Genomic DNA, 27,971 nt, shown 5'->3' with positions numbered 1-27,971 from the left:
TTCCGGTCTCACACGAGCAAGGCCGTAAAATCCCTCCCTTAGAGTCACACAGCACAGAAACAGGCCCTTTGGCCCACCATGTCTATACCAACCATCAAATACCCACCTATACTAATCCCATTCACCAGCACTTGGACCATAGCCTCCTATGCCTTGGCGATTTAAGTGCTCATCCAGATGCTTCTTAAATATCGCAAGAGTACCTGCCTCCACCACCCTCTCAGGCATCACTCTCCAGATTTCCACCACCCTCTGGGTCAAAACATTTTTCCTCAGATCCCCTCTAAACCTTTTACTCCTCCTTGATTGGACAACTTCCTGGTGTCCATAAGATGTTACTGAAAACCAAGCTACAATAAGATAAAACATTAGGTGATATCTTGAACGAGGTAAAAGAAAGAAAATGCAATTGGCAAACAAACATTCAGTGCACGTAATGAAAAAAGTTACAGCAAAAATTGTGTTTACAAAGGTTCCAGATTGTGACAAAAATGATTCAAAATACTTTGCAATCGGATACGGATACGGATAAAACAAATAACTGCATCTTCCACAAACTCAGAATGTCCCAAAGCACATACAGCCAATGAGGACAGTGTAATCACTGCAGCAATATAGGAATTGCAGCAGTCAGTTTGTACACACAAAGCTCCCACATGTGGCAATGGAATAATGACCAGATAACCTGTTCTTTATGATGTTGCTGGAGGGATGAATATTGACCAGGACACTGGAGACAACACTTCTGTTTATGTCCAATATAACACTACAGATGTCCCCCCTTGTGAGACAGTCTAGAATAGGATGTCAGAAATATAAAGTGAGAGGTGGTAGGTTTGAAACTGAGATGAGGAGAAATCATTTCTCTCAGAGCGCTGTGAATCTGTGGAACTCACTGCCCCAGAGCACAGTGAAGGCAGAATCAATCAACAGATTCAAGAAAGGGATAGATATGTTTCTGATGAAAAGGGGGATAAAGGGCCAAGGGAACCGGCAAGAAAGTGGAGTTGAGGCCAGGATAAGATCAGCCGTGATCATGTTAAACAGCGGTGTGGGCTCAAAGGGCCGAATTGCCTAAACCATTCCGAATTCTTATCTTCCTGTAATATCTTTCCAATCCACCTGAGATGGCAGATACAGCCTTGGTTGAACATTGCAGTAGAAAAATGGCATCTCTGGCAGTGAAAGACCCTTCTCGCTAACACAAAGTGTTAGCCTGGATAATACACTCAACTGTTCAGGTCAAATTCATTGTTTGACCTGCTGATTTAGGAGTTTGAGTGTGACCCATGAGGCAAAGACTCAGTTGGAAGGGTTGCCTCTAAAGCTTGTTTAATCCAAAGTTTTATAAAAACGTCACTTCAAATCATGCTAAAGTGATTAATTTTTTTTAATCATATGCTGGTAATCCTCTTTACTGGTACTATCTGCACATAGCTGCAGAGTCAAGCAGCTTTGCCTTATGCTATTTTGGCTCATGGTATTCCCTTGGTCATCACGTGTGTTCAACACTTACACTAAATAATGCAAAGGTGAGTCAGAGTTACTCAGTGAAACTGTATTCCAGTGAGGGAAGTGAAAAAGGGAAGGAAAGGGGGAATGAATTAGAGAGAAGCAGTAAACTTGGAGTTTTGGGGGCTTCACATACGAATATTCTTCATATTTCTACTGAAGAGAACTGGAGTCTGAATTGAGATTGCTAAAGCCAGGCCCCCCTTGACAATAAAGAAGTAAACAATAAATGCTTACATTTTATTTTTTGACAGGACATGGGAGTGATAGTAAACTGGTAGGGGACGTGGTGGAGGGGCACGGAGGTGGTCTTTATGGAATCCACAAATTGACACACTTTTCTTGCACAAAATTAACATCCTAAAGACAAAAGCCTAATTGGTCCATACTGCTGTTTATAAGACATGTTGGTTAGGTGCATTGACCATGCTAAATTCTCCCGCAATGTAACCGAACAGGAGCCAGAGTGTGGCGACTAGGGAATTTTCACAGTAACTTCATTGCAGTGTTAATATAGGCCTACATGTGACTAATAACTAAACTTAAATTTCTCCATGTGAACCTCCTCTAAGCCTCCTCTTCACAAGACCCACACATTTAATAATCTTCCTTACTGGTGCCATGAATCTGTGTCCGCAGGCCCAATTTTCATGAGAAAAGGAAACCAAAGGCAGGATTTTCTGGCCCTTCCAGCCAGCAGGATCTTCCAGTCCTGCCAAGTTGACCGCCCCATTGTGGGTTCTCTGGCAGCAGGGTGGGTGAGCCACACAAAACTTTGGTGAGATCACAAGATCCTGCTGACAGCCAACGTCAACCCCTCTCTACCACTAGAAAGTATGTCACAGGGGACGGGGGGGATTGGGGGGGATGGAAAAACGCAGCCAAACACTTTTAAAAGGAGACATAGGGCATCTTTATAACTTTTTTTCATTCCAGGGACGTGAGCATCGCCAGCTTTTATTCTCTATGCCACATTGTCCTTGAAATGGTGACAGAGTGTTCTTCTTGAACTGTTGCAGTTTGTCACTTGGGTCTCAGACAGTGTTATTGAGTAGAGAGTTCCAAGGTTTCGTCCCAGCGATAACGCAGGAATGTTTCAGGATTTCATGGCTGAATTTGTACGGGGATTTTGTTGCAGTGGCTTTGGTGGTACTTTGATCCCTGTCACGGTGGGTAAAAGGAGTTTCTGCCAAACTTACACCGAGGTCACCACGGTAAAGCAGGCAAAGCCCTGAGAAAATGTCTCATATTTTAACAAGGAAATTGCAGCAATCAGTAGCCTTCCATTTCTAGAATAAAATACTGTGAATGCTGGAATCTGAAACAAAACAGAAAATGCTGGAAAACCTCAGCAGGTCTGACAGCACCTGTGGAGAGAGAATAGAGCCAATGTTTCACATCAGGATGACTCTTCGTCAGAGCTCTGAGATCTTCCAGCATTTTCTGTGTTTGCTTTCCATTTTTGATTGGTTATGGTCAGTGGGATACTGATAAATTCAACCAAAGTTTGACTCAGTTCATACTGCAAAACATTGTTTACTAAAGATAACATTCCCCCATATATCATAGAATCCTACTGTGCAGAAAGAGGCCATTCGGCCCATCGAGTCTGCACCAACCACAATCCCACCAATACATTGTCCTCATAACACCACGTATTTACCCTGCTAGTCCCCTTGACACTAAGTGACAATTTAGCATGGCCAATTAACCTAACCTGCACATCTTTGGACTGTGGGAGGAAACTGGAACACCTGGAGGAAACCCACGCAGACACAGGAAGAAGGTACAAACTTGGACTGTGGGAGGAAACTGGAACACCTGGAGCAAACCCACGCAGACACAGGGAGAAGGTGCAAACTCCATACAGACACTGACCCAGGCTAGGAATCAAACCCTGGGTTCCTGGCGCTGTGAGACAGCAGTGTTAGTCACTGTGCCACCATGCCACCCTTAGATGATAATCCCTAGCTGATGAAAGGTTATTGACCTGAAACTGGGCAGAACCTTTTGCTTCCACCAGCAGCAGGAATCGTGATGGGCGGGGCAGCAAGATTTGGCAGCTGGCTGGAAATCAGTTTGCCGACAGCAGGAAATTAGTTTGCAATCTCTTTCCACCAACTTCCATGGCAACTTAAAGACAGGTTGAGTTTCCTGATGAGCTAGGCCGGCAATCCCATTTGTATCTCATGAATGTTCATTAAGAGCCAACATACCAGAATCTTGTTCCCTCTCCAAACTCAGCACCCATCCAGGGTGAATTTAGAACATTCACTTTCACAACTGTACCTAAGTAGCAAGCACCTGGTGAGTTAGACATTACCCTGGAATTTGAGGTCAGTAGATGCTGCTTTTGCCTTCCTTTCACACCATCGCTGAGAGACATCAGTTGCCTGTCACAAATACGGTGTGTAGGTTGGACACGGGCAGGTGTGACTGAGACAGGACTTGGCAGGGGGGAGATGGGGTTTGCTGGAGGGATAGTCAAAGAGCAGAGTGAAAGTCCCCCAAGGTATCATTTAACAGGCCATAATAAGACCATATGACGTCGGGGCAAATGTATGCCCTTCAGCCCATCGAGTCTGCTCTGCTATTCAATGAGATCATGACTGATCTGATTTGGTAATTCCCAACTTCACTTTCCTGCCTTATCCCCATAATGCTTGACTCCCTTACTGATTAAAAATCTGTTTATCTCAACCTTGGACATACTTAACAACTCAACATCTACAGTAGAGAATTCCACGGATTCACCACCCTCTGAGTGAAGAAATTCCTCTTCATCTCTGTCTTAAATGGGTGACCCCTTACTCTGAGATTATACCGTCTGGTCCTAGACTCTTCCAAATGAGGCAAATGATCTTTCCAAACTCTAATGAGTATAGGTCCGAACTACTTAATCTCTCCACGTAAGAAACTCCCTCCATATCTGGGATCAACCTCACGAACCTTCTCTGGATCTGCCTGAAGTGCCAAGATCTTTACTTAGATAAGAGGACCAAAACTGTTCCCAGTATTCCAGACGTTGGAACCTATAAGATAATGGCAGAGTGGAGCACTTCCTGTCCACCCTGTTACAAGATTTGACATATGGCTCATGGATAGAGGTCATGTCAGACAAATCTGTTAGAGTTCTTTGAGGAGGTAACAAGAAAGTTAGATAAAGGAGAACCAGTGGACGTGGTTTATTTAGATTTCCAAAAGGCCTTTGACAAGATGCCACATAGGAGATTGTTAAATAAGTTAAGAGCCCGTGGTGTTAAGGGTAAGATCCCAACATGAATAGAGGATAGGCTGACTGACAGAAGGCAGAGACTGGGATAAAAGGGTCTTTTTCAGGATGGCAGCCGGTGACTAGCAGTGTGCCTCAGGGACCACAACATTTCACAAAATACATTAACGATTTAGAAGAAGGAACTGAAGGCACTGTTGCTAAGTTTGCAGATGATACAAAGATATGTAGAGGGACAGGTAGTATTCAGGAAGCAGTGGGGTGCTGCAGAAGGACTTGGACAGGCTAGGAGAGTGGGTAAAGAAATGGCAGATGGAATATAATGTGGAAAAATGTGAGGTTATGCACTTTGGAAGGAGGAATGGAGGCACAGACTATTTTTTAAATGGGGAAATGCTTAGGAAATCAGATGCACAAGGGGACTTGGGAACCTTTGTTCAGGATTCACTTAAGGTTAACGTGCAGGTTCAGTCGACAGGAAGACAAATGCAATGTTAGCATTCATATCGAGAGGTCTAGAATACACAAGCAGGGATGTACTTCTGAGGCTGCATAAGGTCAGATCCCATTTGGAATATTATGAGTAGTTTTCAGCCTTGTATCTTAGGAAGAGTCCAGAGGAGGTTCACAAGAGCGATCCCTGGAATGAAGAGCTTGTCCTATGAGGAACGGTTGAGGACTTTAGGTCTGTACTTGTTGAAGTTTAGAAGGAAGATGGGAGATCTGATTGAAACTTACAGGATACTGCGTGGCCTGGATAGAATGAATGTAGGGAGATGTTTCCACTAGTAGGAAAAGCTAGAACCTGAGGGCACAACCTCAGGCTGAAGGGATGATTCTTTATAGCAGAGATGAGGAGGAATTTCTTCAGCCAGAGAGTGGAGAATCTGTGGAACTCTTTGCCACAGAAAGCTGTGGAGGCAAGGTCATTGAGAGTCTTGTAGCAGGGATATATAGATTCTTGATTAATAAGGGGATCAGGAGTTATGGGGAAAAGGCAGGAGAATGGGGATTAGAAAAGTATCAGCCATGATTGAATGGCGGACTTGATGGGCCGAGTGGCCTAATTATGCTCCAATATCTTATAGTCTTATACAAAATTATTGAAGTAAACCGTGCAAGGTCTCCATGCTCAGTCACCCCGCCCTCCAGCTGAAGTCATTCCAACCTTTACTGCTGCCGCCGGACTTAATGTCCAAAACAGAAAATCTATTTCTCTCCACATATGTACATTAACCTGCTGAGTTTCCCCAGCTTTTTCTGCTTTTATTTGTAATCTCTAATTTTTTATTCTCTTACGATAAAGGGAGATCTTCTTAAGGATGCAGAGGGGGGTGGCTTATGCACCTGTCTTCAGCACTGCTCTTTCCTCTTTTTGAGATAAACTTACAATCTCAGTTTGGATATGGAGGTTATCATCTCAAAAGTTTGCAGATTACACAGAACCCCCAAACTGCGAGGCAGGTCATAAAATATTCAGGAAGACACAGACAGACTGGTGGAATGGGCAGACACATGGAAGATGAAATTTAACACACAAGTGTGAAGTGATTTGTCTTTATAGGGAGAATGAAGAGAGACAAACGTAAGCCAAATGGTAACATTGTAAAGAAGGTGAAGGCACAGACAGAACTGGAATGTTTCTACACCCTCATCTTTGAAGGTGGCAGGACAAGTTGAGAAGGTGGTTAAAAGAAAGCTTACGGGATCAAGAGAGACTTTGAGTAGAAAAGGAAGGAAGATACGCTGAACCTTTATAAAACACTTGTTAACCCCCAGCTGGAGTATTGCAACCAATTCTAAGCATCGCAATTTAGGTAGGATAAGAAGGCCTTCAAGAAGGTGAAGAGGAGATTTATTCAAATGGTATAAACAATGAATAAAGGAGGTGGAGTTAAATTAATCTAATCTAATGGGTGCAGAGAAGGTTAAGGGGAGTTTAGTTAGACACATTCAAAATCTCACAGCATATTCTTGATAAAGTGAACAAGAAGAAACAGTTTCCAGGAGCAGAACATTCTGCAAAGTTTATTTATTAGTGTCACAAGTAAGGCTTACACTAACACTGCAATGAAATTATTGTGAAAATCCCCTAGTTGCCACACTCCAGCACCTGTTAGGGTTCACTGAGGGAGAATTCAGCATGGCCAATGCATCTAGCCAGCACGTCTTTCAGATTGTGGGAGAAAACCGGACTATCCAGCGGAAACCCACGCAGGCACGGGGAGAACAGTGTGCAGACTCCACACAGACAGTGACCCAGGCCAGAAATCAAATTCAGGTCCCTGATGCTGTGAGGCAGCACTGCTAACTGCTGTGCCACTGTGGCATAAACAGAGGAAACACATATAAAGTGATCAGCAAAGGAAACCGAGGAAATGTGCAATTTTTTAAAATTTGTTAAATTGTAATGATCTGAAAAGTACTCTTCTGAAATGGTGATGAAAGCAGCTATAAGAGATTGCCCACTATTGGCCTCAACTGATGTCAGAGTGGGAAATCTGTCTATATCTTCCCACCTGAAATTAAATTGGGACCAGGGCAGGAAGGTATCAGGGTGTCCATCTGGTGCCCTCCCCATTAACTGACCCCTGTCTCCGAATTCGCTTGGGGCAGTAGTGGGGGGGGGGAGGTGGCTGCTGCTGTCAACCTGCTAAATTCAAGAGATACCAAAACTCATTTATATAACCTGTCTTTCTAAGTTAACCCTTTAAGCTCCATGCAGAGGGGATTGCAGTGAAGGAAAGGGGTATGGGACCTACAGTTTACCCACCCACATTCCCAACATCAATGTTAATTTTTGTAGCAGCTAATTGAGAGATTGATGGTGAGACGGAAAAAAAATTGGGTTGCAGTTTTCAACCATGTGGGTGCAAGGCAGGTGAATTTGCTTGGCTTGTGGTTAAGTTTGACTGGACTTTCTTTAAACCCCTCAATTGTTCCCTTGTGTTATGGCAATATGCAAAATGAAGGCTGATTTTTAATCATTTCCTGGAGTCCAATTGCTCCACCTACTCCTGCCATTAAAACCAAATGCTCTGGAGCTTGTCCCACTGAGACACCAGGTCCTCAATAAGATCCATGACTTGCATCAATTTTGCACTTTGAATGTCAAATATTGCCCCAGGCTGCTTCGCAGATGTGTCATCAACCAGAATTTGGCACTGGACAAATTAGGAAAGGTTATGTCACATGACCAAAAGATTGATAGCATCTTACTTGAGGAGATAAAGTTTAGAGAGGTTTGTGGGAGAAATTTGAGCTCAGGTTCTAGGCAGCTGAAGGCATGCCTCCAACATGATGGAGCAATGATAAACAGGATTGCACAAGGTTGCTTAAGGCCAGAATTTAGTGAATGCAGAGATTCCAAAAGCCAGGATTCAACGTAGGCCAGACATAAGACATAAAATATACGAGTCTACTCTGCCATTCAATCATAGCTGATATGATTCTTAACCTCATTCTCCTGCCATCTCCCCATAACTTTTCATCCCCTTATTGATCAAGAACCTATCTATCACTGTCTTAAATTCACTGAAGACCAGGCCTCCACAGCCCTCTATGGCAATGAGTTCCACAGATTCACTACTTTCTGGCTGAAGAAATTCCTCTTCAACTCAGTTTTAAAGGAGCATCCCTTCATTCTGAGGTTATGCTCTCGAGTTCTAGTCTTTCCGACTAGTGGGAACATCCTCTCCATGCCCACTCTATCTAGGCCTCTCATAGTATAGGCATGATGAGTGAATGGGATTTGGTGCGAATTAGCATACCCGCAAGAGAGTTGTGGCTGAGTTGAAGTTTACTGGAGATTGTGAGGTTTAGCAGAAGCCTATTAATGACATCTAAATGGGCTACCTGCCAAACTGCGGCGAGTCCATGACAGGACAATGGACAAAAGGAAATTCATCCCTCACAGCCCCATAGTTCATTAAATTGGCAATAAAAACTGACTTTAATGATATTTAAATATGAACATCTGCCTGCTTTCTCTAATCTGACTTTTTGAATAGCGGAGACAAGCTACCATCTTGGCCAATGGGAAGGATGCAGAGGAGAGCACTAACTTCACTGTGAGGTGGTGTGGAGGCAACATCACATTACAAGCTGCTAACAAACAATACCTGTCAATGAAACCCATTGGACAGATCGTAGCCAGTGCTCAGCAGGCAGGTAAGGGAGACCTTCTCAAAAGCTTTTCTTAAAATTAGAATTGGCTATTTAGGATGGAAATTAGGAAGGACTTTTCCCCACAAAGTGTGCTGGACATCTGGAACACTTTCCCCGCTAAAAAAAGTATCAATCCTGGGGCCAAGTCAGCAGATTTTTGTTGGATAGTTTATGTAGGGGTATGGAGCAAAGGTAGGAAATATATTTGAAATACAGATCACTGTGACCTATATTATTGAAAATAACAACTCCTCCTTCGACTATAAATAACAGCCCATTTACAGCTTACAGAAAATAATGGTCACTGCACATATCACAGGGAACCAGCAGATTCTGGGTATATGTTGCAGGGAATAGCTGTCCCTGTATATATATATGTTGCAGGGAATAGCTGTCCCTGTATATATATATGGTGCAGGGAATAGCCATCCCTGTATATATATATATGTTGCAGGGAATAGCTGTCCCTGTATATATATATATGTTGCAGGGAATAGCTGTCCCTGTATATATATATATATATATATATATATATATATGTTGCAGGGAATAGCTGTCCCTGTATGTATATATATGTTGCAGGGAATAGCTGTCCCTATATATATATATGTTGCAGGGAATAGCTGTCCCTGTATATATATATGTTGCAGGGAATAGCTGTCCCTGTATATATATATATGTTGCAGGGAATAGCTGTCCCTGTATATATATATGTTGCAGGGAATAGCCGTCCCTGTATATATATGTTGCAGGGAATAGCAGGCTTTGTATATGTTACGAGGAATAGCAGCTCTGTTTATGTTATAGGGAATAGAAGATCCTGAGTTTGTTGTGCAAGGAAATGGTTTAACTTACTTAAGAAGGCAATGCAGACAGAGCTGAAGGAAATAAGTCACTATGATCAAAAGTGGCATGAAACAAGGCATGAAAATAATGACAGGCAGTTTAGTAGAGAGTGCGGATTATCCAGAATGTGAAAGGAAATTAATCAGCTTAACCCTAGAAGTGATGTAACCTACTTTAATATTCATTCAAACAGATTTCATATTTTTCAATTTACTAATGATGTTGTACCACCTGAGCAATGCTGACCAAATCTGTTTTACGTAGAATCAATACTTCACCCACATTAGTTAAATGCCAATGGCTGAGCACAGATTTACAGAGTGGTACCTCTCACTGACTCATGTAAGGGGCCCTGATTTCCACATGAGGATGAACACCGGGCAATGCAGAAAGTCACATACTTGCTGCTATTCCCTTAACACATACAGAGGCTGCCATTCCCTGTAACATATACTTGCTGCTTCCTGACAACTACAGGAAACACAATGGCTGGGGGCAGCGGCAGGGTATGTTTCACCTTGCGATGATGTAACAGAGCAGATTGCCTTCAATTGTAGAAACTACCCAACAATGGTAAAGATGAAAATTACCCTCCCCGCAACCAAAATAGTGAGAAACTCATTTCCAACCTGTATGTGCATCTGGAGACTGTGTGAGGTGTTAGAGAAACACTGACAGCTCAAGTGCCTCTTGGCTGACCTGCAACCAGTGCCCTGGCAGGATATCACACTGCAAAGCACCATGATTCTTACTGATGCATCAAGAAGAAGCTATTTCACTGACTGCTTTTGAAGCAGAATTTTGAGGGCTCTTTAACCTGGAAATCCAGGATAGCTCCCTTTCCTGATGCACTGAGCATCTCACTGAGGCACCAAAGCCGCAAAGATCCTCCTCGATATGTTCTCCACTTCTGGAAATCATAGTATCGTAGGACAAACAGAAACGAATCATTTGATCTGTGCAAGTGTTTTCTCCCAAATTAGTCGTCCTGTCTCACAGTAGCCCTCTGATTAGTTAAAGTTAAAAGTTAAAGTTTATTTATTAATCACAAGTAGGCTTACATTCATACTGCAATGAAGTTACTGTGAAAATCCCCTAGTTGCCACATTCCGGTGCCTGTTTGGGTACACTGAGGGACAATTTAGGATGGCCAATTCATCTAACCTGCAAATCTTTTGGACTGTGGGAGGAAACTGAAACACCCAGAGGAGACCCACGCAGACACAAGGGGAACACGCAGACCCCACGCAGCCAGTGACCCAAGTCGGGAATCAAATCCGGGACCCTGGCGCTGTGAGGCAGCAGTGCTAACCACTATGGTGAGCTGCCTCTATCAACAATGAACTATTTTAACTATTTTACTCAGTGGCTAAGACAAAGGCAAAATATTGTGGATGCTGGAATCTAAAACAAAAACAGAAAATGCTGGAGAAACTCTACAAGCCTGACAACATCTATGGAGAGAGAAAATAAAGCCAACATTTTGAATCAGGGTGAGGGTCATCCAGACTCTTAACGTTGGATGCATTCTCTCTTCAAAGGTGCTGTCAGAACTGCTGAATTTCTCCAGTGTTTTCTGCTTTTATTACTTGGTGACTACCCTTTTAAAATGTCAACTGCAGTTCAGACCTCTGCACCAGGTTTAGTTCAAAAGATCGACGCAATCCACATGTACACAGTGTGTTGTGATTACTTCACCTTGTCTAGGACTGACAGCCTCTTTTTAAATTTCAATAATTAAATAAATATTCAAAAATCCTTTAATCCCCAGAAACTCATTTGCAAGATATAAAAAGCACATCCCTGCTGAAAATCAGGAGGATTAGTCATAGGGAAATATTCAGTTTGAATCACCTGAAGAGATAAAAGACTTGCATTTATATAGCACCTTCCTTTTGTGACCTCAACATATTCCAATGTGTTTTGCAGTAATAAAGTCATTTTGAAGTGTAATCACTTGTGATGGAGCAGATGCAGCAACCAGTTTGTGTTTAATGATGCTGTTATTGTCCAAGGCATCAGATAGAACTCCCCTGCTTCCTTTGAATATTTTTAAATTCATTTATGGGAAGTGGGTGTCACCGGCTGTAACAGCATTTGTTACCCATCCCTATTTGCCCTTGAACTGAGTGTCTTGCTGAGCCATATAAGAGTCAACCACATTGCTGTGGGTCTGGAAGCACATGTAGGCCAGTCCAGGTAAGGATAGCATATTTCCTTTCCGAAAGGACTTTACTGCACCAGATGGGTTTTTAATGATACAATAATTATTTAATGGCCATCATTAATTCCAGCTTTTTGTTGAATTCAAATTTCACCATCTACAATGGTGGGATTTGAACCTGGGTCCCGAGAGCAATACTTTGGGGCTCTGGAATACTAGTCTAGTGACATTACCAGTGCATCATCGCCTCCCCTGAATAGTGCCAGGGGATTTTTCACATCTACCTGAGGGGGCAAAGAGAGCCTTAGAATTGCCTCATCTGAAAGTTTGTACCTCCAACAGTGCAGCTCTCCCTCAAGAATCATAGAATTGTTACAGCGCAGAAAGAGACTATTCGACCTATCACGTCTGCACCAACTTTTCAATTAAGTTTAATGACTTAATGCCGTTCCCTTGCCTTTTCCCCTGTACCTCTGCACGTTGTTTCTATTCAAATAATCATCTAACACTCCCTTGAATGCCTTGACTGAAGGTATTTCCACCACACTTCCAGGTTGTGCATTCCAGATCCTAACCATTCAAGTTTTTCACACAGTCATTTGCTTCTTTTGCAAATCACTTTAAATCTTTCCCCTCTCACTGTTGATCCTTTTACAAGGAGGAACAGTTTCTCCATCTCTGCGGCATCCAGCCCCCTCATGATTTTGAACATCTCGATCAAATCTCCTCTTAGCTTTCTTCTCTCCAAGAAGAACGTTCCCAATAACTTTAATTGTCTTCCTGCTTCAACCATGGGGATTCTCGACCTCACTCACTCTATGCTCCAAAATAGATAGAAGGCAAAGGAAACAGATTGGGATACCAGTCCCCTGACTCCAAAATTCAATTCTTGAGCCTGGGAAGACCCCTTCCCTACCCTGGGAAAATCTCCTTCCCTCAGAATGGGAAAACCCTTCTCAAGTCAATCTCTCATTTTTTAAAAAATCTATTGTTATTCTTCATAATTCTGAACTCAGGTCAACTTTAATCTTTCTTTAAATTCCTAGCTTGTGAGATGTGGGTGTCACTGGCTGGCCAGCATTTATTGTCCATCTCTAGTTGCCCTTGAGAAGGTAATGGTGAGCTGCCTTCTTAAACCTCTGTTACCCCTGATGTGTAGGTACACTCACAGTCCTGTTAGAAAAGGAATTCCAGGATTGTTGATCTCTTCCTCCAGCCTTCCACTTGCCATGTTTCTGGGTAGACCTCCCTGCTGTTTCCTTCAGCAATCCATGGTGAAGGATGTGCTAAGCCATGGGAAACAATGGCAAGAGTTCGCAGGTCCCTATTTGAGAATAAGGCTTTGGAGCGAGCTCCTCACTGTCCAGTTTGGCCCCAACATTGACAAAGGCCTTCAATGGGAAGCCTGCATGGCGACACCTGAACTCTATGCAGCCTCAGTAAATGACTTTATTTGTTTTAGCCTTTTAGCTCAACTTTCAGTTTATTAATGACTAGAATCATAGAATGATACATCATAGAAGAAAATCATTCAGCCCACTGAGCCTGCTCTTTGGCAAAGCAATTCAAGTAGCCTCATTCCCTAGTTCTTTCCTCATAACTCTTCAGGTACTTTATTCCCTTCAATTATTGATCAAATTCGCTCTTGAATCTGCTTCCATCACCTTTTCAAACGGTGAATCAAGAGGTGGAAGAGAGGGACGGACATAAAACAATGACAATCACCGGGGAAAAAAATACAGGGGAAACCAATGCAATCAGGTAGAGTCAACATGGTTTTGTGAAAGCGAAATCATGTTGACTAATTTATTGGAGTTCTTTGAGGAAGTAACAAGCAATGTCGTGATAGGGGAACCTGTGGATGTGCCGTGCTTGAATTTCCAGAAGGCATTTGACAAGGTGGCACGTCAAAGGTTACTACATAAAATAAGAACTCATGGTGTAACATGTTAGCATGGTTTAAGGATTGATTAGCTAACACGAAGCAGAGTATGGATAAATGGGCCTTTTAGAGACTGGCCAGATGTCAGTACTGGAGTGCCACAGGGATCAGTGCTGAGGTCTTAACTTTTTACAATTTGTAACAATGAAGGGACCAAATGCATGGTTACCAAATTTGCTGATGACACAAAGATAGGTGGGGAAGTAATCTGTGAAGACAGCGTTTGGAGTCTACAAGAGGGCGTTGATAGTTTAAGTGAATGGGGGGAAAATTGGCAGATGGAGTAAAATGTGAACTTGTCCACTTTGGCAAGAAGACTACAAAAGCAGTACATTATTTAAATGGAAAGAGATTGGTGAACTCTGGAACAGAGGGATCTGGGCGTCCTGGTACGTCAATCAGGAAAAGTTAATATGCAAGTACAGCGAGTGAATAGGAATAGGAATGGAATGTTGCCTTTACCCGCATGGGGGATGGGATATAAAGGTAGAGAAACAAAAACAGAAAATGCTGGAAAACCTCAGCAGGCCTGACAGCATCTAAGGAGAGAGAATAGAGCTAATGTTTTGAGTTAGCATGACTCTTTATTAGAGCTCTCTGAGGGTCATAAACCTTTGGCTCTCATTTCCCCAGAGGGTGTGGAGATAGGGTCAATGAATATTTTTTGAGGCAGAGGTATTTGGATTCTTGACAAACAAGGGAGTGAAAGGTTATTGCATGGCAGGTGGAATGTGGAGTTGAGGTCATAATCAGATCAGCCACGATCTTAATAATGGTAAAACAGGCTTGAGGGACTGAATGGCCTACTCCTGCTTGTACTTATATGTTTATGTCCGGGATCATAAGAATCATAGAATCCCTACAGTGCACAAGGAGGCCATTCGGCCCATCGAGTCTGCACCAACAACAATTCCACCCAGGCCCTAAGCCGTAACCCCATGAAAGTACATTGCTAATCTCCTAACTAAAGGGTGATTTAGTATGGCCAAACAACCTAACCTACACATCTTTGAAATGTGGGAGGAAACTGAAGCACCCAGAGGAAACCCACGCAGTCACAGGGAGAATGTGCAAACTCCGGACAGACAGTCATCCAAGGATGGAATTGAACCTGGTTCCCTGGAGCTATGAGGCACAACAGTAATGACTGGCCATGATTGTTGGAGTTACCATCACTCCCACATCTCTTATCACCTTACCATTCACCGCTTCAATTAAGAATATATTCCCCATGTTTTCTCCCAACATCTAAGATCTGTAACATGTAACTATTGAATCTCATCCACAATAGTTCGACAGTACAATACATATTAGCCAGGTTTACTGTAACTTGTTATCTGCTTCGCCAGATTACGTGTGCCCTCTCCCTCCAACTTAGTGCCCTTTGTCACTGTGAACATTTTACATTGTGTTTCTCAATCTAGATCATTAACATGAATCAGAAACTGTGGCCTTCCAATACTGATCACTCAGTAATTCCGCAACACAGCTGTCTAGTTGTACATGACTCCATGTCCTAATGGTTTGTTGGACACAGTTCATTGAACATAACCCAGTTTCAACCGCACAATTGTATGGTAAATGTTTCACTCCAATACCGTCTCTGATTTCCTTTTCAGGACCAAATGAAGAGTTTACTGTAAGCCTGGCAAATCGTCCCTTCCTGATCCTACGTGGTAAACATGGTTACATTGCCACTGACTGCCACTCAGAACAGCTCCAGTGCAGCAGAAGTTGCTATGAAATCATCCAATTGACACAATGCAATGGTGGCTTCTATCACTTCCAAGGCAAGTGGCTGGCTTTCCTATCGCTGTAACAAAGTTCTTTAAGCCATTCTCATGGGGTTCTGCCGCAAACTTTGTTCTTTCACCACTGACTCCAAACCCCTCCCTGTTTGAGGCAAAACAAGGCTGTCCACAACATCAGCGTCCAATATGATCCTGATCTGGGATTCTAACCCTATATCCTCTGCATCACCAAGTCTGCCTCTGTCATATCACCAACCCTTCAGTCCATCTGCTACTGAAACACTCAGCTATGGCCTTGTTACCTCCAGGTTTGACCACTCCAATACTCTCCACACCTGCCTCACCTTCACAAAACCTCAGCTCATCCAAAGCTCAGGTCCTAATTCAGACCAGGTCCCATTTGCCCATCCTTGCTGCACTCACTGGCCCACAGATCCAACAATGCTTCATTTTTCAATTCCCAAGCTTTGTTAAAATCTGTGACTTTCCCTTCCCTCCTCCAACCCCACCACCCTCCAACACCACGGGGCTCCTTCCATTCTGCTCTTTTGTTCATCCCTAAACTATATTTCTCCATCATTGGCACCCATGCCATCAACAGCCTGGGCCTTAAGCTCAGGAATTCCCTCCCAGTATAACTCTCTTTCTCTCTACTACTCTCTTCTTCTTTAAGTCGCTCAAGGTGGACAAGGTGGTCAAGAAGGCATATGGCATGCTGGCCTTCATCAGTCAGGTCATTAAGTACAGGAATTGGAAATTCATGTTGCAACTGGATAGAATCTTAGTGAGGCCGCACTTGAATATAGTCAATTCTGGTTACCACACTACCAGAAAGATGTGGAGACTTTGGAGATGGTACAGAAAAGATTTACCAGGATGTTGCCTGGTATGGAGGAGGGCATTAACTATGAGGAGAGGTTGGAGAAACTTGGTTTGTTCTCACTGGAACGACGAAGATTGAGAGGCGACCTGAAAGAAGTCTACAAGGTTATGAGGGGCATGGACAGAGTGGATAGTCAGAAGCTTTTCCCCAGGGTGGAAGAGTCAATTACTAGGGAGCGTAGGTTTACGGTGCAAGGGGCAAGGTTTAAAGGAGATGTACGAGACAAGATTTTTACACAGAGGATGGTGGGTGCCTGGAACTCACTGCCAGGTGAGTTGGTGGAAGCAGACACGATAGTGAGTTTTAAGGGACGTCTGAACAAATACATGAATAGGTTGGGAATGGACGGATATGGTCCCTGGAGGAGTAGGGGGTTTTAGTTCAATGGGGCAGCATGGTCTGTGCAGGTCTGGAGGGCCTAAGGGCCTGTCCCTATGCTGTAATTTTCTTTGCTCTTTGTTCTTTTTCCCAGAGTTGAAGGGTCAATTACATGGGGTGTAGGTTGAAAGTTTCAAAGAGATGTAAGGGGCAAGTTTTTCCACACAGAGGATGGTGAATGCCTGAACGCACTGTCGGAGGACGTGGTGGAAGCAGATTCTATAACAATGTTCAAGAGGCATCTGGATAGATACATGAATAGGCAGGGAATAGAGGGGTACGGACCAATTAGAGGCAAGAAATCATTTGATTAGAGAGGCATCTGTGTCAGCACAGGCTTGCTGGGCCGAAGGGCCTGATCCTGTGCTGCACTGTTCTTTTCTCTTTACTCTCCGTAAGTTCCACCTCTTTGAGTAAACTGTTGGTCACCTGGCCAAGCAGCTACATCAAAACTTCCTCTTCTTTATATCTGAGCCCTCTTGTTAGAAAGGTTAACATTCTATTAACCCTTTGACTATTTTTTGTCCTTAACATTTGAGTGATCTGTGTGCATGGACCCCTAACTCTTTTATCCATTTTAAAGGTATGGAAATCTGCCCTTTTAATACAAAACGGAATTTAAAATGGGGTGGCACAGTAGTTAGCACAGCTGCCTCACAGCGCCAGGGACCCAGGTTCAATTCCAGCCTTGGGTGACACTCTGTGTGGAGTTTGCACATTCTCCCCATGTCTGCATGGGTTTTCTCCAGGTGCTCTGATTTACTCCCACAGTCCAAAAATGAGTGGGTTAGGTGGATTGGCCATGCTAAATTGCCCCTTTGTGTCAGGGGGATCTAACAGGGTAAATGTGTGGGGTTATGGGGATAGGGCCTAGGTGGGATTGTTGTCGGGATTGGGTTCGAATCCCACCAAGGCAGAAGTTGAAATTAGAATTCAACAAAAATCTGGAATTAAAAATCTAATGATGACCGAGGATGACTAATGTCGTTCAGGGAAGGAAATCTGCCATCCTTACCTGACCTGACCTACATATGAATCCAGCGCCACAGCAAAGTGACTGACTCTTAATACCCTCTGAAACCTCCTAGCAAACCATTCAGCAATTAGGGATGTGCAAGAAATGCTGGCCCAGCCAGCAATGCCCATGTCCTCTCAGCCAATAAAAGATATACCAACCTTAACATAATGAAGTAATCCAAAATGTTTCACAGGAGAATAACATACTATAAATGGATCAAATATGACTCAATGTGGCTTGTTATCAACAGACTTTATTGCTAAGTATTATATATAGTATATAAATAATATATACTATATATAATATTATACATATTATGCATATAAAGTCAGACTCCCTGATTCCTACTGTAAGTCCCTCCTTGACCTCTGGCATGTGCCCTCTTGTCGATTGCTTCAGCATCTGTAGTGTCCTCGCTGGTCACAGGGCCCTCAGGAAACCCCTCCCCGTTAAAGGGCCAAGCTACTAGACCCCTTCCCCCTGAAATCTGAAATACTCCAAAAGAAAAACAAAGAAGAGGTTTAGCAAGATACACAATAGGCTTTTATGTATCAGGGTCTCTAGAAAACTCAGAGGTTTAATCAGTCTGGACACTTCGAAGCTTTGGTAGAGCACTTCTATCCGGTGATTGGCTCTTCTAAATTTAAAGTTAAAGTCCATTGACAATTCCACTATGTCACCCGCAACCAGACGGGACAGACTCGTCAATCCAGGATCGATTGGCTCTGAGGCAGCTTCTGGCTCCTCACTCTCCACAACTATTGATTGCTCCGACCCCATATTCCCCACGGAAATCCCAGTAAGCCAGCTCTGGTATTCCCTGCAGGTGCCACCTGTGGCTCTCCTTTACTGCCCGTTACTGCTTTCCTCCTCGGGTGGTGCATGTTTTCCGTATGCTTGCAGTCTTGAACCTCCACAACACAGGAGACCCATCCTGTTCTCTCCATTATGTTACCAGCCACCCACGCCAGGTCTGTTGTGAAATTTCTAACCAAGACTGCATCTTTTACTTGAAAGATTATGGGGCATAAAGCACTTCGTGCAATTGGCACTGGTTTTCGTGACTGGTGCCATTTTACGAGCATGGATTTCTGGTGTGGTTAGCGTCACATCGGAAATGGGTGAGGGGCAGATTAATACATGTAAATTTATTTCATGCAGTTTTACATCTGCTCAGTCATCCTGACACTCAATTGTCCGTCCTCGTCCCCCTTTATGACCTCACCGGGAAAGGTTCTCGACAGCGAGGAATAGGCACGCTGCCCATGAACAGGGAGCAATCGACTTGACCTCGCCGCTGGAACCAGAAGCCATTGAAGACCCCTGGGGAAATCCCCAGGGTGGCAGTCCCACCCTGGCACCTAGGCAATGCCCACCAGGCAGTGGCAGGGGTGGGACTAATGGGGAGGGGCCAGAACTAATGCGGGAGTGGCTAATGAATAATGGGAAGGGACTAATGGGGGAGGGGGCCCACTGCCACTCAGAAGGGATTGGTGGGTGGGGGATGGAGGGCGGCGGGCAGAGGATGATGGGTCCACAATCGGTGGAAGAGGGGGGGCCGGGGGTCCGTGATTGGTCTGGCAACGGAAGGGGATGGGGTCAGCAGTATCTTGGGCCACGGGCCCCTGCAATTGCAGTGGGGGGAGCTGCTTAAGGCTGCCTGCACAAGCAGGGGCCTGACAGCTGTCTCTCAGAGCCCCTGATATTGCTAATGTGCACATGTAGCACCAGAGACCTCCACATGCACACTACCTTCCTCTGCAGGGTTTTGGGGAACGTTATGCCCCACCCACAGGCTTCTGCAGCAAGCAACAGACTTGCTCAAAATCTTTCAGGCAGAGTGGATAAAAACAGTCCCAAAAGACAAATCTGATACTCTTCCAGTTTCAAGTTTTTTTCCTGCAAAAAAATGGTAAAATCGACCCCTCTGTTTTTCCTTCGGGGGGGGGGGGGGGGGGGGGGAGGAGGCGGGTGCAGTGGTTGGCCTGGCCTTTACCCTCCCTGCCAAATTAGGGAATAATCATGTTCAACCAAGCTTTTAAATGAAACCCCATCAGTAACTCAGCTGGCGTGACCCCTATAGTCATGGTTAGGGTGGTGTTATATGATGTTGGAAAACCTGCTCTATGCAAAGTGGGTAGCCTATTCACCTTTTTTTTATTTATTACTTAAATGTTTGTCCTGCACACTTTGCCAACCCTCTTAATTCTAGGTGGTAAAGTGCCAATCTCACATGGCAAATGCCATTTGTGATGATACTATGCCTTTAAGAAATGTATTTATATCATGTTTCTTGTGAGGGGTATGCTTATAATTCAGCTCTGTTTTATATTGTACCAATTTGTCTGAACCAGGCAGCTCACATACTAAGAATGCAGGCTAATTATTAACTTTAGTTGTGGACGTGTTTGTGTCAATCAGCATTAATGCATTTTTGTCTATTTTGGTTTTTTCCCCTGGAGTTTCAGAGTAGGGTTTTGATTAGGTTGATTGACAAGCGAGAGAGTCACGTGCTAATGGGAGGAACAAAGCTAACAGGGAAAAGCAAGCATTATCTGCCTGGTCCTGAAAGAAGCAAGAGGTGTCTCTGTCTCTGTCTCTCTCTGGAGGCTGCTGTTTAAGTGATAGAAGACAAAGAACGGTACAGCACAGGAACAGGTCCTTCAGTCCTCCAAGCCTACGGTGAACATGGTGCCTACCTAAACTAAAATTGTACACACTTACAGAATCCATATCCTTTCATTTCCTTCCTATTCATGTATTCGTCTAAATGCCCCTTAACTCCCGCTAACGTAACTGCTCCTGCCACTTCCCCGGGCAGTGCATTCCAAACATTCACAACCTTCTATGTAAAAGAACTTGCCTTGCACATCTCCTCTAAAACCTATGAGAGACATTTGTCTCTCTAGCTCTTGCTCCCAAAATGTTCAAAGATTCCGGGACTGTTAACAAGTAAAAACGTGCAAGCCTCTATTATTTGCTAACTGGTTTTGAAGAGGAGTTTAAGTCTATAAGAGAACAATTGCTTAAATTGGAAATAATAGAGATTGTTTAGCAATTAAAAACTATATCTTGTCATGTTTAAGTATTGTTCATTTGCTAAAATTAAGCTAATTCATTCATTATAGTTAAACTATATTGTTAAATAAAGTTTGTTTTCATAAAAGCTTCCTAGCGTATTAATAGAATCACACCTGGAGTGACACACCTTATCTTCACACTAATGTCAAAATAGAAAAACAGTTGGGGTCTAGTTGTGTTTCACAACATATCTTGAGATTTCTGTTCTGGTACCCTATCGCATTGGACTTGAGAAATTTGTGGAGATCTTCCCCTGTGAATGATGTGCCATTGTCCGACTGAACCACTTCTGGAATGCCATGGATAGCGAATACCTTCCTTAACTTGTCGATAGTGGCCATGGCTGCTGTGGATTTCATCAACTGAACATCTAACTGCTTGGATTGCATTCAACTCATATAAGAAACATATGACCCATGAATGGCCCAGCAAAATCTATATGTAGCCGAGCACATTGTCAGCCTGGCCACTCCCATAGATGCAAATTTATCAATGATGATAAAGCATGTTGACTTCGGAACTAGGGCATTGACTAACCATCTGTTCTATTTCCTTGTCATGCCTGGCCACCCCCCCCCCGGATCCCACTGTAACACCCTGACTTCACAGATTATTCCTGATTTTCTACTTTGGCAGTCCTTTAACAATTCTGATTTTTTCATGCCACTACCCTTGCATGACAATCTTTTTTACTTCTGCCAATGCAAGGGCCCAATCTTAGCACCATTCATGCCAGCATGATTTTCCCATCCCAACGCAGTGAAGAGATTTGGCTGGCCACCAAATTCTCTGACTTTGCTGCAGTTGGAATATGGTGTGACCGGCAGATAAGATCATATCAATGGTCTCTTTCTGTTCACAGTCTTATGTGTTTTGCCAAGACTGACAAGGTATCTATCAAATATAGAATCAGTATAATCTCTTGAGAAAGCTGTAGTGATACTAATGTTTGTGGCAAAGAATGTGTTCTGTAAGTCCCCTAAGTCTTGCCACGAAGCCTGTGACTGGCTCTCTTGGCTCACAGCTTACTGTATGAAATTTGTATCTCAGCATAACGACAGAGATGGGGGGTGGGGGTGGGTTAGAATGATATTTGACAATTTCCACAATCTGGTCAAAATACTTTGGGGGGGGGGTGATCTTACATTCTCGCACTATGAGTCAATAGGCGGGGCGAACAGGTAAGATCCCGAGAGAGCTGGAAAAACAGAAACAGTGTTAGTGGAGAGGGTCAAAGTTAATGTCATAGTCCAGCATCATAGATTCCCTACAGTGCAGAAGCAGGCCATTTGGCCCATCATGTCTGCACAACCCTCCAATAGAGCATCTTACTCGGTTCCTAACCTGGTAATACCACATATTTACACCACTAATCCCCTTAACCTACACATCTTTGGACTCTAAGGAGCAATTTATCCTGGCCAATCCACTTAACCCACACATCTTTGGACTATGGGAAGAAACCGGAGCTCCCAGAGGAAACCCACGCAGACACACAGAGAACATGCAAACTCTACACAGACAGTGACCCAAGCCAGGAATTGAACCCAGGTCCCTGAGGTTGTGAGGCAGCAGTGCTAACCTCTATGCCACCATGCATCCCCACCTGAAATTCCCTTGGCCCAAGAATGCTCACATGCAATGTAAATGTCTTAGTTGATGCATTAGATTAACTGGGGTCTTATTCCAAGTCTCTTGAGTTTTGCATTTTGTTTTTAGTGCTGCAATGACTCCATGGGTGGGATTTTCAGGCCTCACTCATCCCAAGGCTGGAAAGGTCAATGGACATTTGCATTGTCCTGTCCCGCCTGCTGGGATGGCAAAATTCCGCCCCATGAGTCTAGTCTACAATGTCTGTTTGATTATCTTTTCCTCTTGATAGGCACATAACAAAACCTCTCTTTCTGTTTCATTCCTCAGGGAACAATGGGAAGTTCTGGACTATGAAAACCAATGGCGTTTTCTCCATCTCGGGAAAAACTCCCCTGGATTTTTCCATCGAAATCCATGCAAACAACTTACTGACAATCAAAGCTCCAAATGGCTGCTATCTGTGCAGTGACCACAATGGTGTGCTGAGTGCATTGAGGACAGTTATCAACAGTGACAGTCTGGGAATTCTAGACCTTATTCAGACAGAGGTAACTTTTACTCATTAGCTTCCGTTAAATCTAGGGGGTGGGAAAGCCAGTTGAAAGATTGAATGTGACATTTGTTCTAGGGAAAATTTGCTGGGACAAGCAGGAGTGTTGGGTGGAAAGTAATTTTCAATCCCATTTTCAGGAGGGATTGAGATAAGAATGGCACCCTGGTACTTACTGTCCTATTCCTGACAACGTCCAACCCAAGACTATTTTGGCACAGGGTAGGAAACAGACGAGCAACACAATCATTTGAAACCACTGGGAATCTATTCAAAACTTGCAAATTACAGGTGTGCAATCACACTGCCCACTACCCAAAATCAGCCCCTCCAAACCTTACACCAACTTCAGGTTACTGCTTTGCTCCCTATTTTTGCTTTTCTAATATCATAAAAATGTTTTCTTTTCATGTGTTCCTTCTCAATATGTTCCTTTATATATTTGTGTATGCAAATTTAAATTCAAAACTACACCAGCAAAATTGTTGTGGTGCTGCACTCTCCTCCAGTGCAGGCCCTACAATTCGTATTGGTTAAGATCAAGACCAGATTTAGCCCAAGATCAGATGCAATGCCTATTCTTGTCAGCTTGGATCTTGTATATCTCTCTTCTGGGTCCCATGAATTGGATTCAATTTGAATTGGTTTTTGGAGCAAGCAAGGAGATGGATTGCAGACGTGCCCTGTCCACTCTGCACATTAGCTTTGTAACTGAAGATTGTAGTAGTTTTTTTTAAGACTTGTCTGCATTAGAGGGCCCTCTAGTGTTCAACTAATAATATTCAGGTAGAGCACATATCACTGGGTTCGAGAATGCAGAGGCCAGTTGTCCCTCAAGGTAAAGGGACTGTGGCACCGGGCTAGACCCACAGCCAAAGAAGAAAGGGTAATGGCCATAACTAACGAATTACCCACGTCCATTCACACTGACCAGACACCTACAAATTTTTGGGGAGCAAATGATCATAGCAGAGACTAGGCATAAATAATCAGTAAGAAGTCTCATAACACCAGGTTAAAGCCCAACAGATTTATTTGGTAGCAAAAGCCACTAGCTTTCAGAGCGCTGTTCCTTTGTCAGGTAAGTAGGAGCTCTGCTTAACAACCTGTGCTTTAACCCTCTCTCCATTCGCATTGTCTGTACCTTTAAGACTTCATTACCTGTAAAGACTCACATTCCAACCATTATTTTGAAAATCGAGTTTGTGTCTTTATATGCCCTGTTTGTGAACAGATCTCCAACTCACCTGACGAAGGAGCAGCATTCCAAAAGCTAGTGGCTTTTGTGACCAAATAAACCCGTTGGACTTTAACCTGGTGTTGTAAGACATCTTACTGCATTTACCCCAGTCCAACACCAGCATCTCCAAATCATAAATAATCAGTGGCAGCAACACAATCATACAACAGGGACAAATATGTATTCAATTCCCTTTTGAAAGTTACAATTGAATCTGCTTCCATTGTTCTTTCCAACAGTGGGATTCGAATTCCCTTTCTCCCACATCGTAATAACTCACTGCCTCAAAAATCCCACTCTGGCATCCTCATCAATTGTTGCCTTAAATCCTCTCTGCCTCCTTATTTACAACATTAGAATACATCATTATTTTGAATGCCTTGATTAAACCTCCTCTTAGCCTTCTCTGCTTGAAAGGGAACAATGCCAGCTTCTCTGATCTCTCCACCTAACTCAATTTCTTCATCCATGACACTATTTCAAATCAGGCAACTGCATTGTCAACATGGAGACATTGGTGGGAATAACAGAATATAATCCCCAAAGAAGCATCAGTCAAAACCCACAAGCTCATTCAATGGAAGTATACCATAACTCTATTTTTTTATTCGTTCATGGGACGCAGCACGGTTTCATTAAAGGGAAGTCGTGTCTGACAAATTTACTGGAGTTCTATGAGGATGTGTCTAGGGCGGTGGATAGAGGAGAGCCGGTGGATGTGGTCTTTCTAGATTTTCAGAAGGCGTTTGACAAGGTACCTCACAAGAGGTTATTGCAGAAGGTCGAGGGACATGGAGTTGGGGGTAGGGTGTTAGCGTGGATAGAGGATTGGTTGTCAAATAGGAGGCAGAGAGTGGGGGTCAATGGGTGCTATTCGGATTGGCGGTTGGTGACTAGTGGAGTGCCCCAGGGGTCGGTGCTGGGGCCTCAGCTATTTACCATTTATATAGATGATCTGGAGGAGGGAACCGAGTGCAGGGTGTCGAAATTTGCTGATGACACCAAAATTGGTGGAAAGGCAAATTGTGCAGAGGGTGTGGAGAGTCTACAGAAGGATCTAGATAGGCTGGGCGAATGGGCCAGGAAATGGCAAATGGAATTTAATGTTGGCAAGTGCGAGGTTGTCCACTTTGGTAGGAATAATGGTAGGAAGGATTATTACTTATGTGGAGAAAAACTGCAGCAGGCGACGGTGCAGAGGGACCTCGGGGTCCTTGTGCATGAGTCGCAAAAACCCACCTGGCAGGTGCAGCAGGTGGTCAGGAAGGCGAATGGGATGCTGGCCTTCATCGCGAGGGGGATTGAATATAAAAGTAGGGAGGTCTTGCTGCGGCTGCATAGGGCACTGGTGAGGCTGCAGCTGGAGTACTGTGTGCAGTTTTGGTCGCCGTACTTACGCAAGGATATTTTAGCCTTGGAGGGAGTGCAGAGGAGGTTTACTAGGCTGATGCCGGAGTTGAGGGGGTTGAGCTATGAGGAGAGGCTGAATAGATTAGGCTTGTACTCGTTAGAGTTTAGAAGAAAGAGGGGAGATCTCATTGAGACTTATAAGATGATGAATGGGATGGATAGGATAGAGGTGGAGAGACTCTTCCCACTCAGAAAGGATAGTAGGACTAGGGGGCATAGCCTCAAGATAAAGGGGGGGGGCGGTTTAGAACAGAGTTGAGGAGGAACTTCTTCACTCAAAGGGTGGTGAATCTCTGGAATTCTCTGCCCGTTGAAGTGGTGGAGGCTGCCTCGCTAAATATTTTTAAGACGCGGGTTGATGGGTTTTTGATGAGAGAGGGGATTAAGGGTTATGGGGAGAGGGCGGGAATGTGGAACTGAGCCACGACAGATCAGCCATGATCTTATTGAATGGCGGGGCAGGCTCGAAGGGCTAGTTGGCCTACTCCTGCTCCTATATCTTATGTTCTTATGTTCTTATGACATGGGAGTAGCTGGCTGGGCCATCATTTATTGCCCATCCCTAGTTGCCCTTATTCAGGGAGTCAACCACATTGCTGTGGTTCTGGACTCACATGTAGGCCAGACCAAATAAGGACGGCAGATTTCCTTCCCTAAAAGGACATTAGTGAATCGGGTGAGTTTTCCTGACAATCGACAATGGTTTCCAGGTCACCAGTAGATTCTTAATTCCAGATATTTTTTATTGAATTCAAATTCCACCAACTGCCGCGGCAAGATTTGAAGCTGGGTTCCCAGAAGATTAGCTGAGTTTTTGGATTAATAGTCTTGTGACTAGGCCATCATCTCCCCAATTATATGTCAAGGTTATAGACAGATAGAGTTGCAGAAAGGGCCAAAAATTGTGGGATACTTTATAAACCTCTGAAATAACTGAATTTGCTTAACTCAACCAATGGGAAACAGAATCCTGGCGCTCTAACCTTTTTCACTAAGCAGCCTCTTATTAAAATTTGACTTTGTGGGAAGAGGGTGTGAGGTCAGCAGTAGCTGATTATTTTAACTCAATTCTACTTTGTACATCAGGTGAGACAAAGAATTCAGAGGAACTTGAGACCAAAGGTTGAGAGTGCAACAGGGAAAACTGTTCCCCCTCGATGATGAAGATGATGGTTGCGGCAATTGTACTGCTTAGCTGAGACTTTCTGTTAAGTGTTGAGCCTGTATCTAAAGTGATTCCTATATCTCCTGGAAACGTGTGGGCTGAGCTCTCCCTTATTTTTGGTAGGTGAAATATTGAGAGGAACGCACTTTAATTTTTAAAAGCTTCTTTTGCTAATTTGGTCTTCATGATTAACTTGTGAAGCCTCAGTGGCAAGGAGGAAACAGGTGACTGTGCTTCTGCCAACAACCCCCACCAGCATAATCCAAAATGACATCCAAAGATGAAGTCCAAAGATATGCTGGTTGGGCTGATTGGCCATGTTAAATTGACCCCCGTGTCAGGAGGATTAGCAGGGTAGATGTGTGGGGTTGCAGGAATAGGGCCTGGGTGGAACTATGGTCAATACAGACTTGATGGGCCAAATGGCCTCCTTCTGTACTGCAGAGATTCTATGATTTTATTCTATGAATCCTTTTCTGTGAATCCCCAACAAAGATCTTACCCATTTTGCTATGAAATGGGTGGTGATCTATTGGAGCAGCTTTCTCACCCACTTTACAGTATAATTAAGAGTCAATAATGCTGGCATGGAAATGGACTCACATCAAGATTAGACCACTTAGGCTGGCAGGGTTCCTTCCCTAAACGAAATGAATGAAACATTCCAATAGCTCCACGATCACTTTTACCGACGCTGGAGTTACATCCAAATTCTTTTTATCTTGAGTTGTTTTCAATTTTGCAAATACGGTGGGATTCAAAATCCCTTTCTTAAGGTTATTAATGCAGACCTCTGATTTGCCAGAATAGTAAGATAGCCACAATGTCTGCAATAATAGCCCGGGGAAATCGGAACTCATCAATATAATGAAGGATCAACAAGCTGCCAACAAACTCAAAGTAACTGATGTGTAGAATGTAAGATATTCCAGTTTGGAAAGAAGCTGTGAGTCTCCTCACATCTGTGTCAGTGCAAGTCTCATCACTGAAGCAATCTTATAAAATCTGGGGGACACTAAGCAGTGCACTGTGTCTGAGG

The 27,971-nt window shown here is 43.7% G+C and overlaps 1 protein-coding gene across 1 annotated transcript in view; it reads left to right on the top strand.

Moving 5' to 3' along the window:
* Positions 1–26,928, top strand: part of LOC145355618 (fascin-3-like) — a 33,853-nt gene extending 6,925 nt beyond the window's left edge. Inside the window, exons 4-7 of the mRNA XM_080207863.1 lie at positions 8,755–8,914; positions 15,483–15,653; positions 22,895–23,115; positions 26,854–26,928. Coding sequence (XP_080063989.1) covers positions 8,755–8,914; positions 15,483–15,653; positions 22,895–23,115; positions 26,854–26,928 — 627 coding nt within the window. The remainder of the gene's footprint in view (positions 1–8,754; positions 8,915–15,482; positions 15,654–22,894; positions 23,116–26,853) is intronic.
* Positions 26,929–27,971: the final 1,043 nt, after the last annotated feature.

Source organism: Carcharhinus amblyrhynchos, chromosome 19 (assembly GCF_965287045.1).
Source record: "Carcharhinus amblyrhynchos chromosome 19, sCarAmb.v2.hapA, whole genome shotgun sequence".
NCBI lineage: Eukaryota > Metazoa > Chordata > Chondrichthyes > Carcharhiniformes > Carcharhinidae > Carcharhinus > Carcharhinus amblyrhynchos.
Note: the sequence above shows the minus strand (reverse complement) of the source record. Positions and strands in the feature narration are given on the sequence as shown.